This window comes from Sarcophilus harrisii, chromosome 6, assembly GCF_902635505.1.
Source record: "Sarcophilus harrisii chromosome 6, mSarHar1.11, whole genome shotgun sequence".
In the NCBI taxonomy this organism is placed as follows: Eukaryota; Metazoa; Chordata; class Mammalia; order Dasyuromorphia; family Dasyuridae; genus Sarcophilus; species Sarcophilus harrisii.
The window spans coordinates 164,398,978-164,411,255 of record NC_045431.1 but is presented as its reverse complement, the minus strand read 5'-3'; the positions used below and the strand labels follow the sequence as shown (position 1 = coordinate 164,411,255).

Sequence of the window (12,278 nt, the reverse complement as noted above, 5' to 3'; positions counted from 1 at the left end):
CTTTGCTTTATTGTCTCTCATAAAGATGAACTTACTCCCTGCCATTCCACTTTGGAGCAGTTCTGATTATTAGAAAAATTTCCCTTATTGGAAGTAAAGTAGCCTCTCTCTACCATGGTCCCATTAGTTCTAATTCTGCCCTCAGGAATTAACCAAGTTTACTTAGTATATGCTCCCTTTCACCTGATAGTTCTTCAAATATTTGTTCTCCCAAAGTTTTTTTCCTCTAAAGTTTAATACTATCCATTTTCTTCGGCCAATTCATGTAGGGCATCATCTCTAACCCCATCATCATCTATCTGACCAGTGTCTTTCCCAAGATCTGGCAATTACAGTGCATACCAGCACTGCATATTATCTAAGCAGGACAAATCTCAGCAAAACTATCTTCTCCCTATTTTGGACACTGTGGTTCTCTAGATGCAGCCTAAGATTGCCTTTTTTGGCCAACTGTGACTCACATTGAGCTTGGAATTCATTAAAGTTTCCAAAACTCTTGATGTGAAATGTCTTGCTAGCCCTGCCTTGGCTTGTATTTGGGGCAAGAGTATATGTAGTAAGACCCTGTACTCGGAACCCAAAAAATTGTTAGCATCCCAGTTCCACTATTTAGCAGCATTTCAACTTTGGAGAAGTAACTTGTCCTCCCTAAATCTTAACTTCCTCTTAGGTAAAATGAGTTGGACTAGATTTCTAAGGTCTCTTCCAACTCTAATGTTCTATTTTTTTAGTCTAATGAACCAATAGAAAGGGAATTTAAAGACAGGAGGATACAGCTCAAAGCTTATAGCCAGGATGTTGTGTGAAGAAAACAATTGCAGATACCTAATGGAAGTGGATACCAAGGCAGGATAGGTAAGGCAGGGCACAGAGGGAAAATCTACATGTGTAAAGGGCAAGAATGGGAATAGAAGAGAGTGTTAAGATGTATCCCTTTTTTTGCCCTACATATGGAAGGAGATTGAGTCTACTACTTAAATGATCCCCAATTAACTTTTTCAAGTAGATATAACCGTCTTAATCCCCAGATGGTACAATTGTACACTAAATAGCCATGGGTTCTGCTGTAATCTAACCATATATTTAAGCATCTGCTATTCAGTTATTAATGATTGAAAGGTAGCTGGGATGCTGAGTATTTTTTACTAGGGAAAGGGACAGATATCCAGAAGGGTGGGATGGAAAGAAATCTGATGACATAGTGATTAAAAAAGAAGCAGAAGGAAAGAAGGAGATCTTGCTGGGTATTATATTACCTGTTAGAGAGAAATACTATATAATGAGCATGTAATTTTAAGTGGTGGTTTTTTTGAATCCATTCCTTTTCTTTATAAATATACATATATATATATAAGTATCCCAAAAGGGAATTAATTTGTCCATGTGCAGCTGTTGGGGAGGGGAATGGAGATTTACATAATTGTTTATGTTGCTATCATTTATCTTAGCTTTTTAAAATACAATTTTTATCAACATCATTTGAAATGGAAGAACAAAACATTCACTTTATTCAGTAGCAGTACAATTCTGCATTTAAAAAATATATTATTTAATCTGTTATTAAAAGGGAAGAGGAAAACAATTTGCATATTTTGAAAAATTTAGTGAAGGTTTTAAATAAATTTTGAAAGATTGACCCATATATGCCACGAGAGAAATACTCTACGATCTATATAATTAAAAAATTATCAAGTTCTTGTATACGAATTATTTTTATTTTTAAAATTCCATTGATTGCCACATTTAACTCCCTACAGTGCATATACTGCACAGCTAAAACAGTTTTATTTTAACTTTGTGTGTGTGTGTTTTTTTCCAAGCCCAATTAAAAGAGCCCACTGCTCACATCAACATTACCTCAGGCAGAAATGTCCAGGATCATCCAGATTTGCAGGACACAAGGAGAAATGCATGGACTGACAAGATGACTAACAGGGACACAGATGCTTCTGACAGTGCCTGTTGTGTCAAACAGCCAAATGCCATGAAATGTATTCCTGCATATCGCCATGAACCTGAAACCATCCAGCCTGCAACTGTATTTGGCTCACATCCCCTTTCTGACCCAAGCAGGTCAAGGGGCAGGGAGCCCCAGATAGGCCACCAGAAGTGTACGTTGAGAAGCATGACCTCTCCTTTGAATGCCCATCGGCTAAAGCCCATCCGGCAAAAAACAAAAAAAGCAGTGGTATGTTTGTTTTCCATGTTCTAAATTTGTTTCCATTCATTGGAAGAGCATAGTCAAAGATTGATACAATGTCTCATTGAATACATAGTAAAGCACAATGTTGGTGATACTTTCTTACCTCTTTTTTTTCTTTTCTGAGGCAGTTGGAGTTAAGTGACTTGCCCAGGGTCACACAGCTAGGAAGTGTTAAGTGTCTGAGGCCAGAATTGAACTTAGGTTACTTTCTTACCTCTTGAAGATGTTTGTCTCTGACAGCTGTACTCTTCTCTTAGTCTAGGTCATAGGTCATAGTCATTGCTACTCTTCCACCACATGAAGGTATGGTGGTGATGAAGGAGATATTTAATAAAATACTGGTTCTGTGTCTTGGGTATTTTTGACTTGGATTGTCAGCTGATGGTGGGAAATGTAAAATTTTCAAATTCACTTCAAATGTGTATGAAACACCTACTTTGTCCTAATCATTGAGGACATAGAGATGACTATGAACACAGTGAACAGCTTCTGAAATACTAGCGCTAATATGCTGGGTGTTAATATATTTTTTAAATCGAAAGAGCCATTTCATCTTTTAATATCAGATTTTGAGTTGAAGTTATTGTTAAATATCAATTTCATTTTCTAATTCATTCCCCCATAGAATCCTTCCTTCTATCAAAAAAAAAAATTTAAAGCAAACCATGGATCGTGTCCAACAAGCATGTCTGTCACATCCTATAGCTGGAGTTCATGTAGATGGTCACAGTGTTCCAATATCATGCAGTAGAAAGTATTGGATTTGGAATCAAAGGACATGAATTTTAATACTAGCTCTACCATTTATGATTTATGTGACCTTGGGCAAATCACTTACTCTTCCTGAGCCAGCCTCAGTTTCCTCATCTGAAAAATTATAGAACTTCCAACAGAAATTGCTCTAAATGAATGATTTCTTAGGACTGTTCCAGTTATAGATTGGTACTTCTATTAACCTTTCTATGAAGGTTTCAGAATGTGTTCTTTAGCATCAAGATTGTTCATTAGGGTTATCTGAATGCTGATGTCTTTTGTGTACATCATTGGTGTTGCTGTCTTTGTTCAGCATCAGTATATATACATATATATATAGCCTTTTATAAATGCCTTCAAACTTTTCATACTTGTCTTTTTGTTTTTAAACTCTTGAAAAGTATTTCATAATGTTCACATAAAATAGAGATTGTAATAGTGCCCACTTCCCAAAGTTGTAAGAGTACTTAAAGTAGCCCAGTCCTTGGCACATAGGAAGTGCTATATAAATATTAGCTCTTACTATTATTATAAATGCTGGCCGCTACTATTATCATCATATCACAATATGCTTCACTAGTACTGAGTCAATGGGCATTTACTTCATTTCCCTACTCAAGAAGTATTAGTATGAACATTTTGCTAGAAATGGAAACTTTTCCTCTTTCTTTAGCTTCCTTAGATTATTTACCAAATAGTGCTGTGTCTGTGTCAGATTATGGACATTTTTATCACTTTAATAATTACAAATTGATTTCCAGAAGAGATGGATCAATTTTTAACTTCACTAACAGTATATTAATGCACTTTCTGTGGTTTCTTCAGATTTGACCATTTCAATCTTTTATCATTGCCAGTTTGCTTTGGTGTGATGTAAAATTTCAGTTATTTTCATTTGTATTTTATTTTAATGATTTTGACTTTTCCCCCCTTAAAGTGGTAACAATTTTCATTTCTTTTGAAAATCATTCATATCTTTGGACCACTTATCTATCTTTTGGGAGACTTGCATATTATTTTACTTGATTCCCTTCAGAAAAATAAACTGAAAAGTAAATTTTTCAAAGTAAAGTTTTCTTTTTAAAGTTTATAAGTATAAAAAAGTATTGAGTAGTGCAGCTAGGTGGCACAATGGATGGAGCACCAGCTCTGAAGTCAGAAGAACCTGAGTTCAAATTTGGCCTCAGACACTTAACACTTCCTAGCCGTGTGATATTGGGCAAAGTCACTTAACCCTAATTGCCTCAGCAAAAAATAAATAAATAAATAAAAATATTAGATATAAAAATTTAAACAAGTCATCTTAAATGAACTAAAACTTCATTCTATAATTTTGGCTATTGCAATTCTAAACCTTTTTTCTTTTCCTAATTAGTAATATATGTCCAGGAACCATTTGCTTTTTCTACTTCATCTTCTCATCTATCCTCTTTGTTTTCAGTTGCTTTATTGGGCTTGCTTTTTTTTTTTTTTTTTTTTTTTGTTCTCTTTGCCCCACCTCTCCTTCTGTCATCTTTTTTCTCATGGGCTGTTTCACACCTGGGTGCAGTTGCTCATTCCTGCTGTCTCTTTTAAAAGTTGATTCTCTAGTGCATCTAGACTATTGCAGAGAACAAGAAAGCAACTACACATAGAGATGAGTCTAGCATTAATGTTGACGTCTCCCATGGTAAGATAAAGCTGGGGTTTAATTTTTATGTAAATTCTCTTCTACATAACTTTTTAAAGTAGGTAAGGCACTCCCAATAAGCCATAAAGAAATGCTTTTGATTATTGTTTTTAGGTGAGTATACTTGATACAGAAGAAGTATGTGTGGAGCTGCTAAAGGAATTTGCCTCCCAAGAGTATGTGAAAGAAGTTCTTCAAGTTTCCAGTGATGGAAATTCGGTAGCTATCTTTTTTACTTAGCCATTTAATCAGTTAAGGGGAGGGAAAACACTTTTCAATGGAAAGCTAGTGTTTGTCTTAAACACTTCTCAGATTTCCTCACTTGATTTGTTCTGTAGGATCCTGAGGTTCCAGAAATATATTTATTTTATACTTTGATTAAATCTTTGTGATATATTTGAATAAATTCTAAATTTATCTTTATATATTGAAGATGAAATTCATAAAATTCAACAGCTAAACTCTGAATAAACTCAATGGATCAACTGTAGTATCTGCTGTAGTTACCTTTAAGCTATTGACTCTGTATTCAAAGATGGTTAATTGTGTAGGCTTAGCTGACTTATTTATTTTTGTATAATTTATTGAATCGGTTTACAAATAAAAACATGTATTTGCAGTATTAGTAAGGAAGACTAATGGTTGTATCAGTTTTATGGCCTTTAGAACATAAATCTCAACTGTGAAATTCTGATTTTATTTTCATAGATCACAATTTATTATCCAAATGATGGAAAAGGTTTCCCCCTTGATAATAGACCATTCCCTCCTCCCAAAGACATGATTAGGTATAACTTTGATTCTTTACCAGGTATGTTATTTTTTTTTCTAAAAGATCTTTGTTGTATAGATATAGAAGATTACATTGTTTAATAAAGGAAAAATTAATAATAATAATAGTTGCTCACATTTATATAGTTCTTTATGGTTTATAAAGTATTTTTACTTAAATTATCTTATTAGATCATCATAATAGTTCTATAAGGTGGGTGTGAGTGGTAATACCCCATTTTATAAGTGAGGGAGTAGGTTCAGGGAAGTTCTGTGAGTAACCCCCAAGGTCTCACTGTTGTGCCTAATGGAATTTGAACTTGGGTTTGTCAAGACTGCCAGGTTCAGGAAGCTTTCTGCTTATATAATGCTGGGGGAGGGGATGGAGGAGGAGAAGAGAGAAGAGAAGAGAAGAGAGAGAGAAGGGGAGGGGGGGGGAAGAGGAAAAAGTGTGTATGTATATATAAAAGTACTGTAGGCATGGCTAGGTCCTATCTAAGGATACATAATGTACCTATCTCACTTCTACTGGTGATGGTCATAAAAGGATTTTGTTGTTTTTTCACTAATTTTTCAGTAATTAAAAATTTAATTCTAAAAGGAATGCATTCCACGAAAAGAAATTAACTTATTCAAATTTTTAATAGTTGTAATGATTAGTCTTGCTTCTGGAGAACAGATAATGAAACTTGCCTCCCTTTTCTTTATAAGGAGAAAAGGGTATTACATACAATATCAATCAGGATCATGGTATTGGTTATGTCTTAACTTTTACTTTGTTATAAAGTTGAGTTCAATGTTGCAGAATAGTAAATCTGAAAATACCCAGCATAAAAATAAAAGGTTTCAAAAAAACCTTATTTTTAAAACATATGTGGGCATATATACATACACATATTTGTAAAATAAGTTTTACATTTACAGTGATTATGCACACACATATTGTCATGTTGTGTGTATCTCTGGCCAACTTTTATCATAACTAGGTCAAGTGATTTGAAGAAATTTGCTTCATATAATGTTTCTGATACTCAGTATTTTTTATGTAAAGATCACTTAACTATTTACTGATATTAGGTTCCCAATTTCAGTATTTGAATAATGTGCCTTTTCACTACTTAGTTATCAGATTTTATCAGAAAAGGTTAACTTCACAAAACTGACAAGTAGCATTATTGAATAAACTTGAAACTACACATAAAGATGAGTTGGGGGAACTAGGGAATATTTAGCCCAAAAAAGAAAAGACTTGGGAACATGTGTTTATTATCTGTTGGTAAGGGATGAAGTCTGTTTTCCTTGGTCCCAGAGAACAGAACTGAGATTTATGGGTGGAAGTTATAGAAAAGTATGTCAATTCAGAGAAGGAATTTCTTAATAATTACAGCTGGTCCAGACAGAAGGGAATGTTGCCTTGATGTTGTTGATAGTAAGATATGCTGGTCATTGGAGGAGTAAAAGGAGGATCCTATTTTTAAAAAAGAAAAGAAAAAGGAAAGAATCACATAAAATGAATTGTTAAAATGATTCTCAGCTCAGTGCCTCCTTATTTGCAATATAAAAATTGATTTAAAAAATAAATCTTTAAACTTAAGTTCTTTAAAAAGTAGCAACATTTTATAATACAGATTCTACTGATAATTTATTAGCTGCTTTGGAATTTTAGTGCACTGTGCAATATTTCAAAAAAATAGTGGACCTAGGAATATTTTGATAGAAATAGCAGTTAATGATTTTGAAATTACCAAGACTGTTTTGTAGGTGCTATTTTTAATTCCAGTAATATTTCTCCCAGTAACCAACACACAGTGTCAATATTTCTTTCTATTCCCTTTATCCCTGCAGAAAAATACTGGAGAAAGTATCAGTATGCTTCCAGATTTGTACAACTCGTAAGATCTAAAACACCTAAAATCACTTTTTTTTCAAAATATGCTAAATGCATTTTGATGGAGAATTCCCCTCATGCTGATTTTGAAGTTTGGTTTTATGATGGTAAGCATTAACTTTAAAGAAATACTATTGTTTCCTTCAAGGATTATACCTGTTTTACATGAGCTTTACATACAGCTCATACCGAATATGTCTCAAATCATGTGTTTAGTATTTATTTACACTTGAAATATGTAAGGTAAATGAAGTTCTTTTTTTCTTTCTTTCTTTCTTTTTTTTTTTTTTTTTGCTTGTGATATAAAAGTACAATTATTCCTTTCACATCATGATTTTTGCCATTGCAGTTTCTATGTATCACAGGTTGGCATGAGAAATTAAATGGGAATTTGGGGGGAGTTTTACAGAAGCTTCAGACAATACTCAAAGGCCAATAGATGACACACAAAAAAGTTTAGAAACTCAGAAATGCATAAACTATATATTATATGATTTTGCAATAAGGTACTATAAACACTCCATTAAAGGAAAAGAAAAGGTTCAGACTGCCATTCTGGTATTGAGAGAGCCAAAAGTTTTTATGTGGATTATAGGGGTGCTGTGCTCCTAACCCCCTCGATATGGAAGAGGTAGTCAAAGTAAGATGTTCTTAAAATCCATTTTAAAATTCCCTTAACTTATATGTAAAAAGAATTGAGTCAGGGACCTTAACAGCTATTTTTCACAGACTGTCTATCATTTGAGATTATCTGTTTTATAGAATAGAAACAGATCACTAGAAGACAGCAATGCTTAAAAGATAGTTTTATTGATCCATTGATGCAGATAGTAGTCCCTCTAAAGAGGGACCAGCAGTTTGGGAGAATTGATGGGCCTGAAAAATTGATCTCCTTTCCTCTATTTTGGTAATGACTATCCCCATGGTCATGTGGCCCTGGGCAACTCTGTGTGTAGCCCAAATGGGAGCTATCAAAGCTGCACAACTCCTGTAGAACTCCTCAGTGCAACAGGAGTTAAATGAAAATACAATTTAAAAATATTTAACAAAATAAGTAAAAAAAAAAAAAAATACAGCATAGTATATATAATGTTAATTCATGGTTTTGGAAGTCAAGTAGATCTTTCTATTTGAATTTGATACCACTCTTGTAGACCCCAGCTTTTTAAATTGTGGGACACACTCTATATGAGGTCTTGTAACTAAATGTGGGATTGTTGTTTGAATTTTACAATTTTATGTACCTTTATATCCAGGATAATGGTCTAGACTACTCTTTAAAATGAAATTGCCATTCTAAAGGGAGTTTCTTCACTTGGAAGTCCCCTAACAAAAGAAATCACAGGTTCTATCCCTAGACTTCCCCAGGATAATGAAGTTTTTGGACAGCATAAACATGTTACCTCAGTGGACTTGTAGTGAAGAAGGTTTCCTGTTTGGTAAAACTTGGCAGAATTTTTACTCCGCTGGCATGGTTCTTGAGAATTAGGGTTCACCTGCACATTATCTTGGAACATCCAAATATGACTTGAGGAGTCTGTCAAAAAAAAAAAATAGATAGTAAGACACAGAGGGCTTTAACAATCTGACCAGCAGGAAATAAATGCTGTATTTGCCTGGGGGTAAAATTGTATGTGATCTTTCAATGAAAAAATCATGTAATTCTTTGTAAAGTAGGCTTTAAAAAGTTTATTCTTTTAGGAGCAAAAATACACAAAACAGAAGACTTAATTAATGTGATTGAAAAATCTGGGAAATCATATACTTTAAAAGGAGAAGCTGAAATTGAGAGCTTGAAAGAAGAAATAAAAATATATGTAGATCATGCTAATGAGGTACAGATCTATATGTATATATACATTTTTATAGCCCCATTCTTAGCATTGGTGAAGTAGTGACAAAAGTTTTTTGTTTTTAAACAGGGACATCGACTTTGCCTTGCACTGGAGTCTGTTATTTCAGTAGAAGAAACAAAAAGTGGAAGTGTTCCCTTCTTTCCTATAATTATTGGAAGGTATGTATAATTGTATAAAATGATGAGCACTCAATTTGTTAAAAATGTTGATCTTTTAAGTTAACTGAGCAAAAATGTCTACATCTCAGAAAAGTAATTGAAAGTTTAATTTTTCAGGTGAGCAATATGTTTTGGGAGGGAAAGCATCTATTTGGAAAACTTTTTTTTTCCTTTTTAGAAAGCCAGGCAATCCTAGTTCCCCACAGCCTATGACCCCTCCAAGTTGCGTGGATTCAAATTCTTCAGTGAAAGATTCAGCATTATTAAATAGGATGATGGTGAGCAGCTCGGCATCTTCAAACCAGGCACCTAATATTAGTCCTTCAGTAAGTTAATATACTTAATGTATAGTATAAGTACAAGTATGACATACTTATTGACAATATGTAGTCAATGTGGCTGATCATCTTTTAAAATATCAATAATTGGCTGCCATCAAGGCTGTTCTGAGACTGGCTCATACTGGTCACAAAAACTAGTTTGAGATATTTCCAGTGTGAACGTTTACACCTCAGAAATCCAAAGACATTGCAAATCAGAGCTTAATTTATTGTGTTGTTGATTGTTTACACTTAAGAAAAGTGTCAGAAAAATGGAAATAATGCAGATTAAACTTGTGTGCACAATTTTTTTTCTTGGAAAGCTAAGAATTTACTTAGCATATCATATGAAAATGGAATGACAATTTCTTTCTTACAAAAGACTTCTATTTTATAGCAAAAGATAATATTACATAACTTTGATACTGTTTTGTTTAAATATTTATTGGATAATTAGATCTGAAAGAAAGAAAAATATTAACATTACAACATTTCAAATTATTTGGTTTTCATTTAATTGGGTATGTGTGTAATGTATATGCATTATATACACAAATAATTATGCTTTTAAAAATCAGGTACATTTTTGTTTTATAAATGTAGATCTTCTGATAGATTTATTAACATCGAATTTAAAATATTCACTTATTTGCCCCTATACCAAATGTTTAAGTCTTCTGGAATAAAAGTTATTAGTAATATATCTGACATGTCAAAACACACTACCAACTTGAAGAACTTACCCTGAAATAAAAATGTAGCATTTGAATGTCTTATCATGCTTATCATGAACACTATGCCATTTGCCACAGTTTCCAGTGGTCAGATAGCAATAGCAATCTTTTTACCTGTTTTTAGATTGTCCCATGTGAAGGATCTGGATTAACAGCAGCTGTGCATGAAACAGAAGGGTCTTCTACTAGCCCAAAAGATTATCTTCCAAAATCAGCCCAACTGCTGAAGTCTGTTTTTGTGAAAAATGTTGGTTGGGCTACACAGGTGAGCATTAATTAGCCAATACAAAATTTATTTTTAAAATATTTCTTAATATTATAAATTTCTTTTTGGATTTATATTATAATTATATACTTTACTGAAAAATAATTTTTACCTCTAAAATGAAGTCCTTATGATATTTTCTTCAGGAGAAATGATACATTTTTTTAAAAATTAGAAATAGTTCAATGGTTTTTGTTCTTAAATAGTACATAGAATATTAAGTATAAAAGAAGAGGGTGAAAAAGAGGACTTTTCCATTTTCATTCTTCTAGAATTCTAAGGAACCTAGATATCGATTAATCTTTGACTTTGACTTTCTAAAATTTAAAGTACCCCAATTTGGAGGTTTTAAAAGGAGTAAACCTTTTAAGAGACAGGAACACTCAGAACTTTTGTAGGTTTTCTCTTTTTTGTCACCCTGGGTGCTGTTTTTTTTCTGCTATATTCCTATGCTATTATCCTGCTAGACACCATTATCAGAGATGTAAATACAATCCTAATTGTCTTGTGTACTGAATAATGCCAAGCACGTGTTGTTCCCAGTTAACCAGTGGCGCTGTGTGGGTTCAATTTAATGATGGATCCCAGTTGGTGGTCCAGGCTGGAGTGCACTCCATCAGTTACACATCACCAAATGGCCAGACAACTAGGTGAGTCATTTGAGTTTCTGCTAATTTCTAGATTTTTCTTAAATGTTTTCTATACCCCATTGCATTGAATAAAATTGTCGTTTTAATTTTGATAGCATGTCATTCACTAAGAAATTCTATATCAGTATAATGTTGTCTTTTCTCATTTTATATATATTATCCCAAAATTGATGCAATGAGATGGCTTTTCTGTTCCTCATTATTTTGGCTTGTGGGTTTTGTTTTATCTTGTTTTCTGTTGTGCTACTTCTATATGTCCTTGAATATACAACTGTGTACCAATAATTGATAGACCAGGTTTAAAATTTTATGCTTGAGAGGCTGAAAATAAAATTGAGACATAACTCTTTCATTTAGGAGTTGACTTGATTGCTAGTCTTGTAATTCTTTAGTCAAGCATAAAGATTTAGATAAATGTGCTCTTTTCCATGAGAGAAAGTAGTTAAAAGGACTTAAATTGTTTCCATCTTTGTTGGAGTTCTACCCATTATATTTGAGAATATAGAAATTGCAGAAAACAATCTGAAACAATCCTTTTTTCATGTCTTAAACTGTATTGTTAAATAGAAGAAAATTGTATTTTGGTGGCAAGCGAATTTGTACTTTGTAAGTCATCATTGATAGAAAATAATTGCGAGATTTTGTAGTGAATGACAAGAAGCAATACCTCATTAGCTTAGTCCATTACATAGATTTGGGGAGATTGGTAATCCTAGAGGGAGGCAATCATATAAGCCTATGAGTCTTTCTGGATGACTAGTACATGTGTGGCATCGTATGTTTACCTGGTGCTATAATCACATTTTTGTGGGATTTTAATTGTTTATTCAATTAAGATCTGCCTTCTTATCCTCCATTCCTAACTCTGTAGCCTATACTCCTGATTCTCACCCCATTTGAAAACATGAGAAATACAAAACTCATCACAAACATGTATAGCCAATCAAAACACATTCATTGTGTATCATGAGCCTTTTCCAGAACTCCTCTCAGGAGGGAGAGTAACCAGTT

At 33.3% G+C, this 12,278-nt stretch overlaps 1 protein-coding gene across 3 annotated transcripts in view; it reads left to right on the top strand.

The window, feature by feature from the left end:
• Positions 1-12,278, top strand: part of PLK4 (polo like kinase 4) — a 38,413-nt gene that overhangs the window by 24,537 nt on the left and 1,598 nt on the right. For all 3 annotated transcript variants that reach the window (XM_031942270.1, XM_003772749.4, XM_031942269.1), the window contains exons 7-15: positions 1,821-2,188; positions 4,740-4,844; positions 5,334-5,436; positions 7,242-7,391; positions 8,986-9,119; positions 9,207-9,298; positions 9,477-9,624; positions 10,477-10,617; positions 11,161-11,267. In XM_031942270.1, the coding sequence (XP_031798130.1) occupies positions 1,821-2,188; positions 4,740-4,844; positions 5,334-5,436; positions 7,242-7,391; positions 8,986-9,119; positions 9,207-9,298; positions 9,477-9,624; positions 10,477-10,617; positions 11,161-11,267 (1,348 nt within the window). The remainder of the gene's footprint in view (positions 1-1,820; positions 2,189-4,739; positions 4,845-5,333; positions 5,437-7,241; positions 7,392-8,985; positions 9,120-9,206; positions 9,299-9,476; positions 9,625-10,476; positions 10,618-11,160; positions 11,268-12,278) is intronic.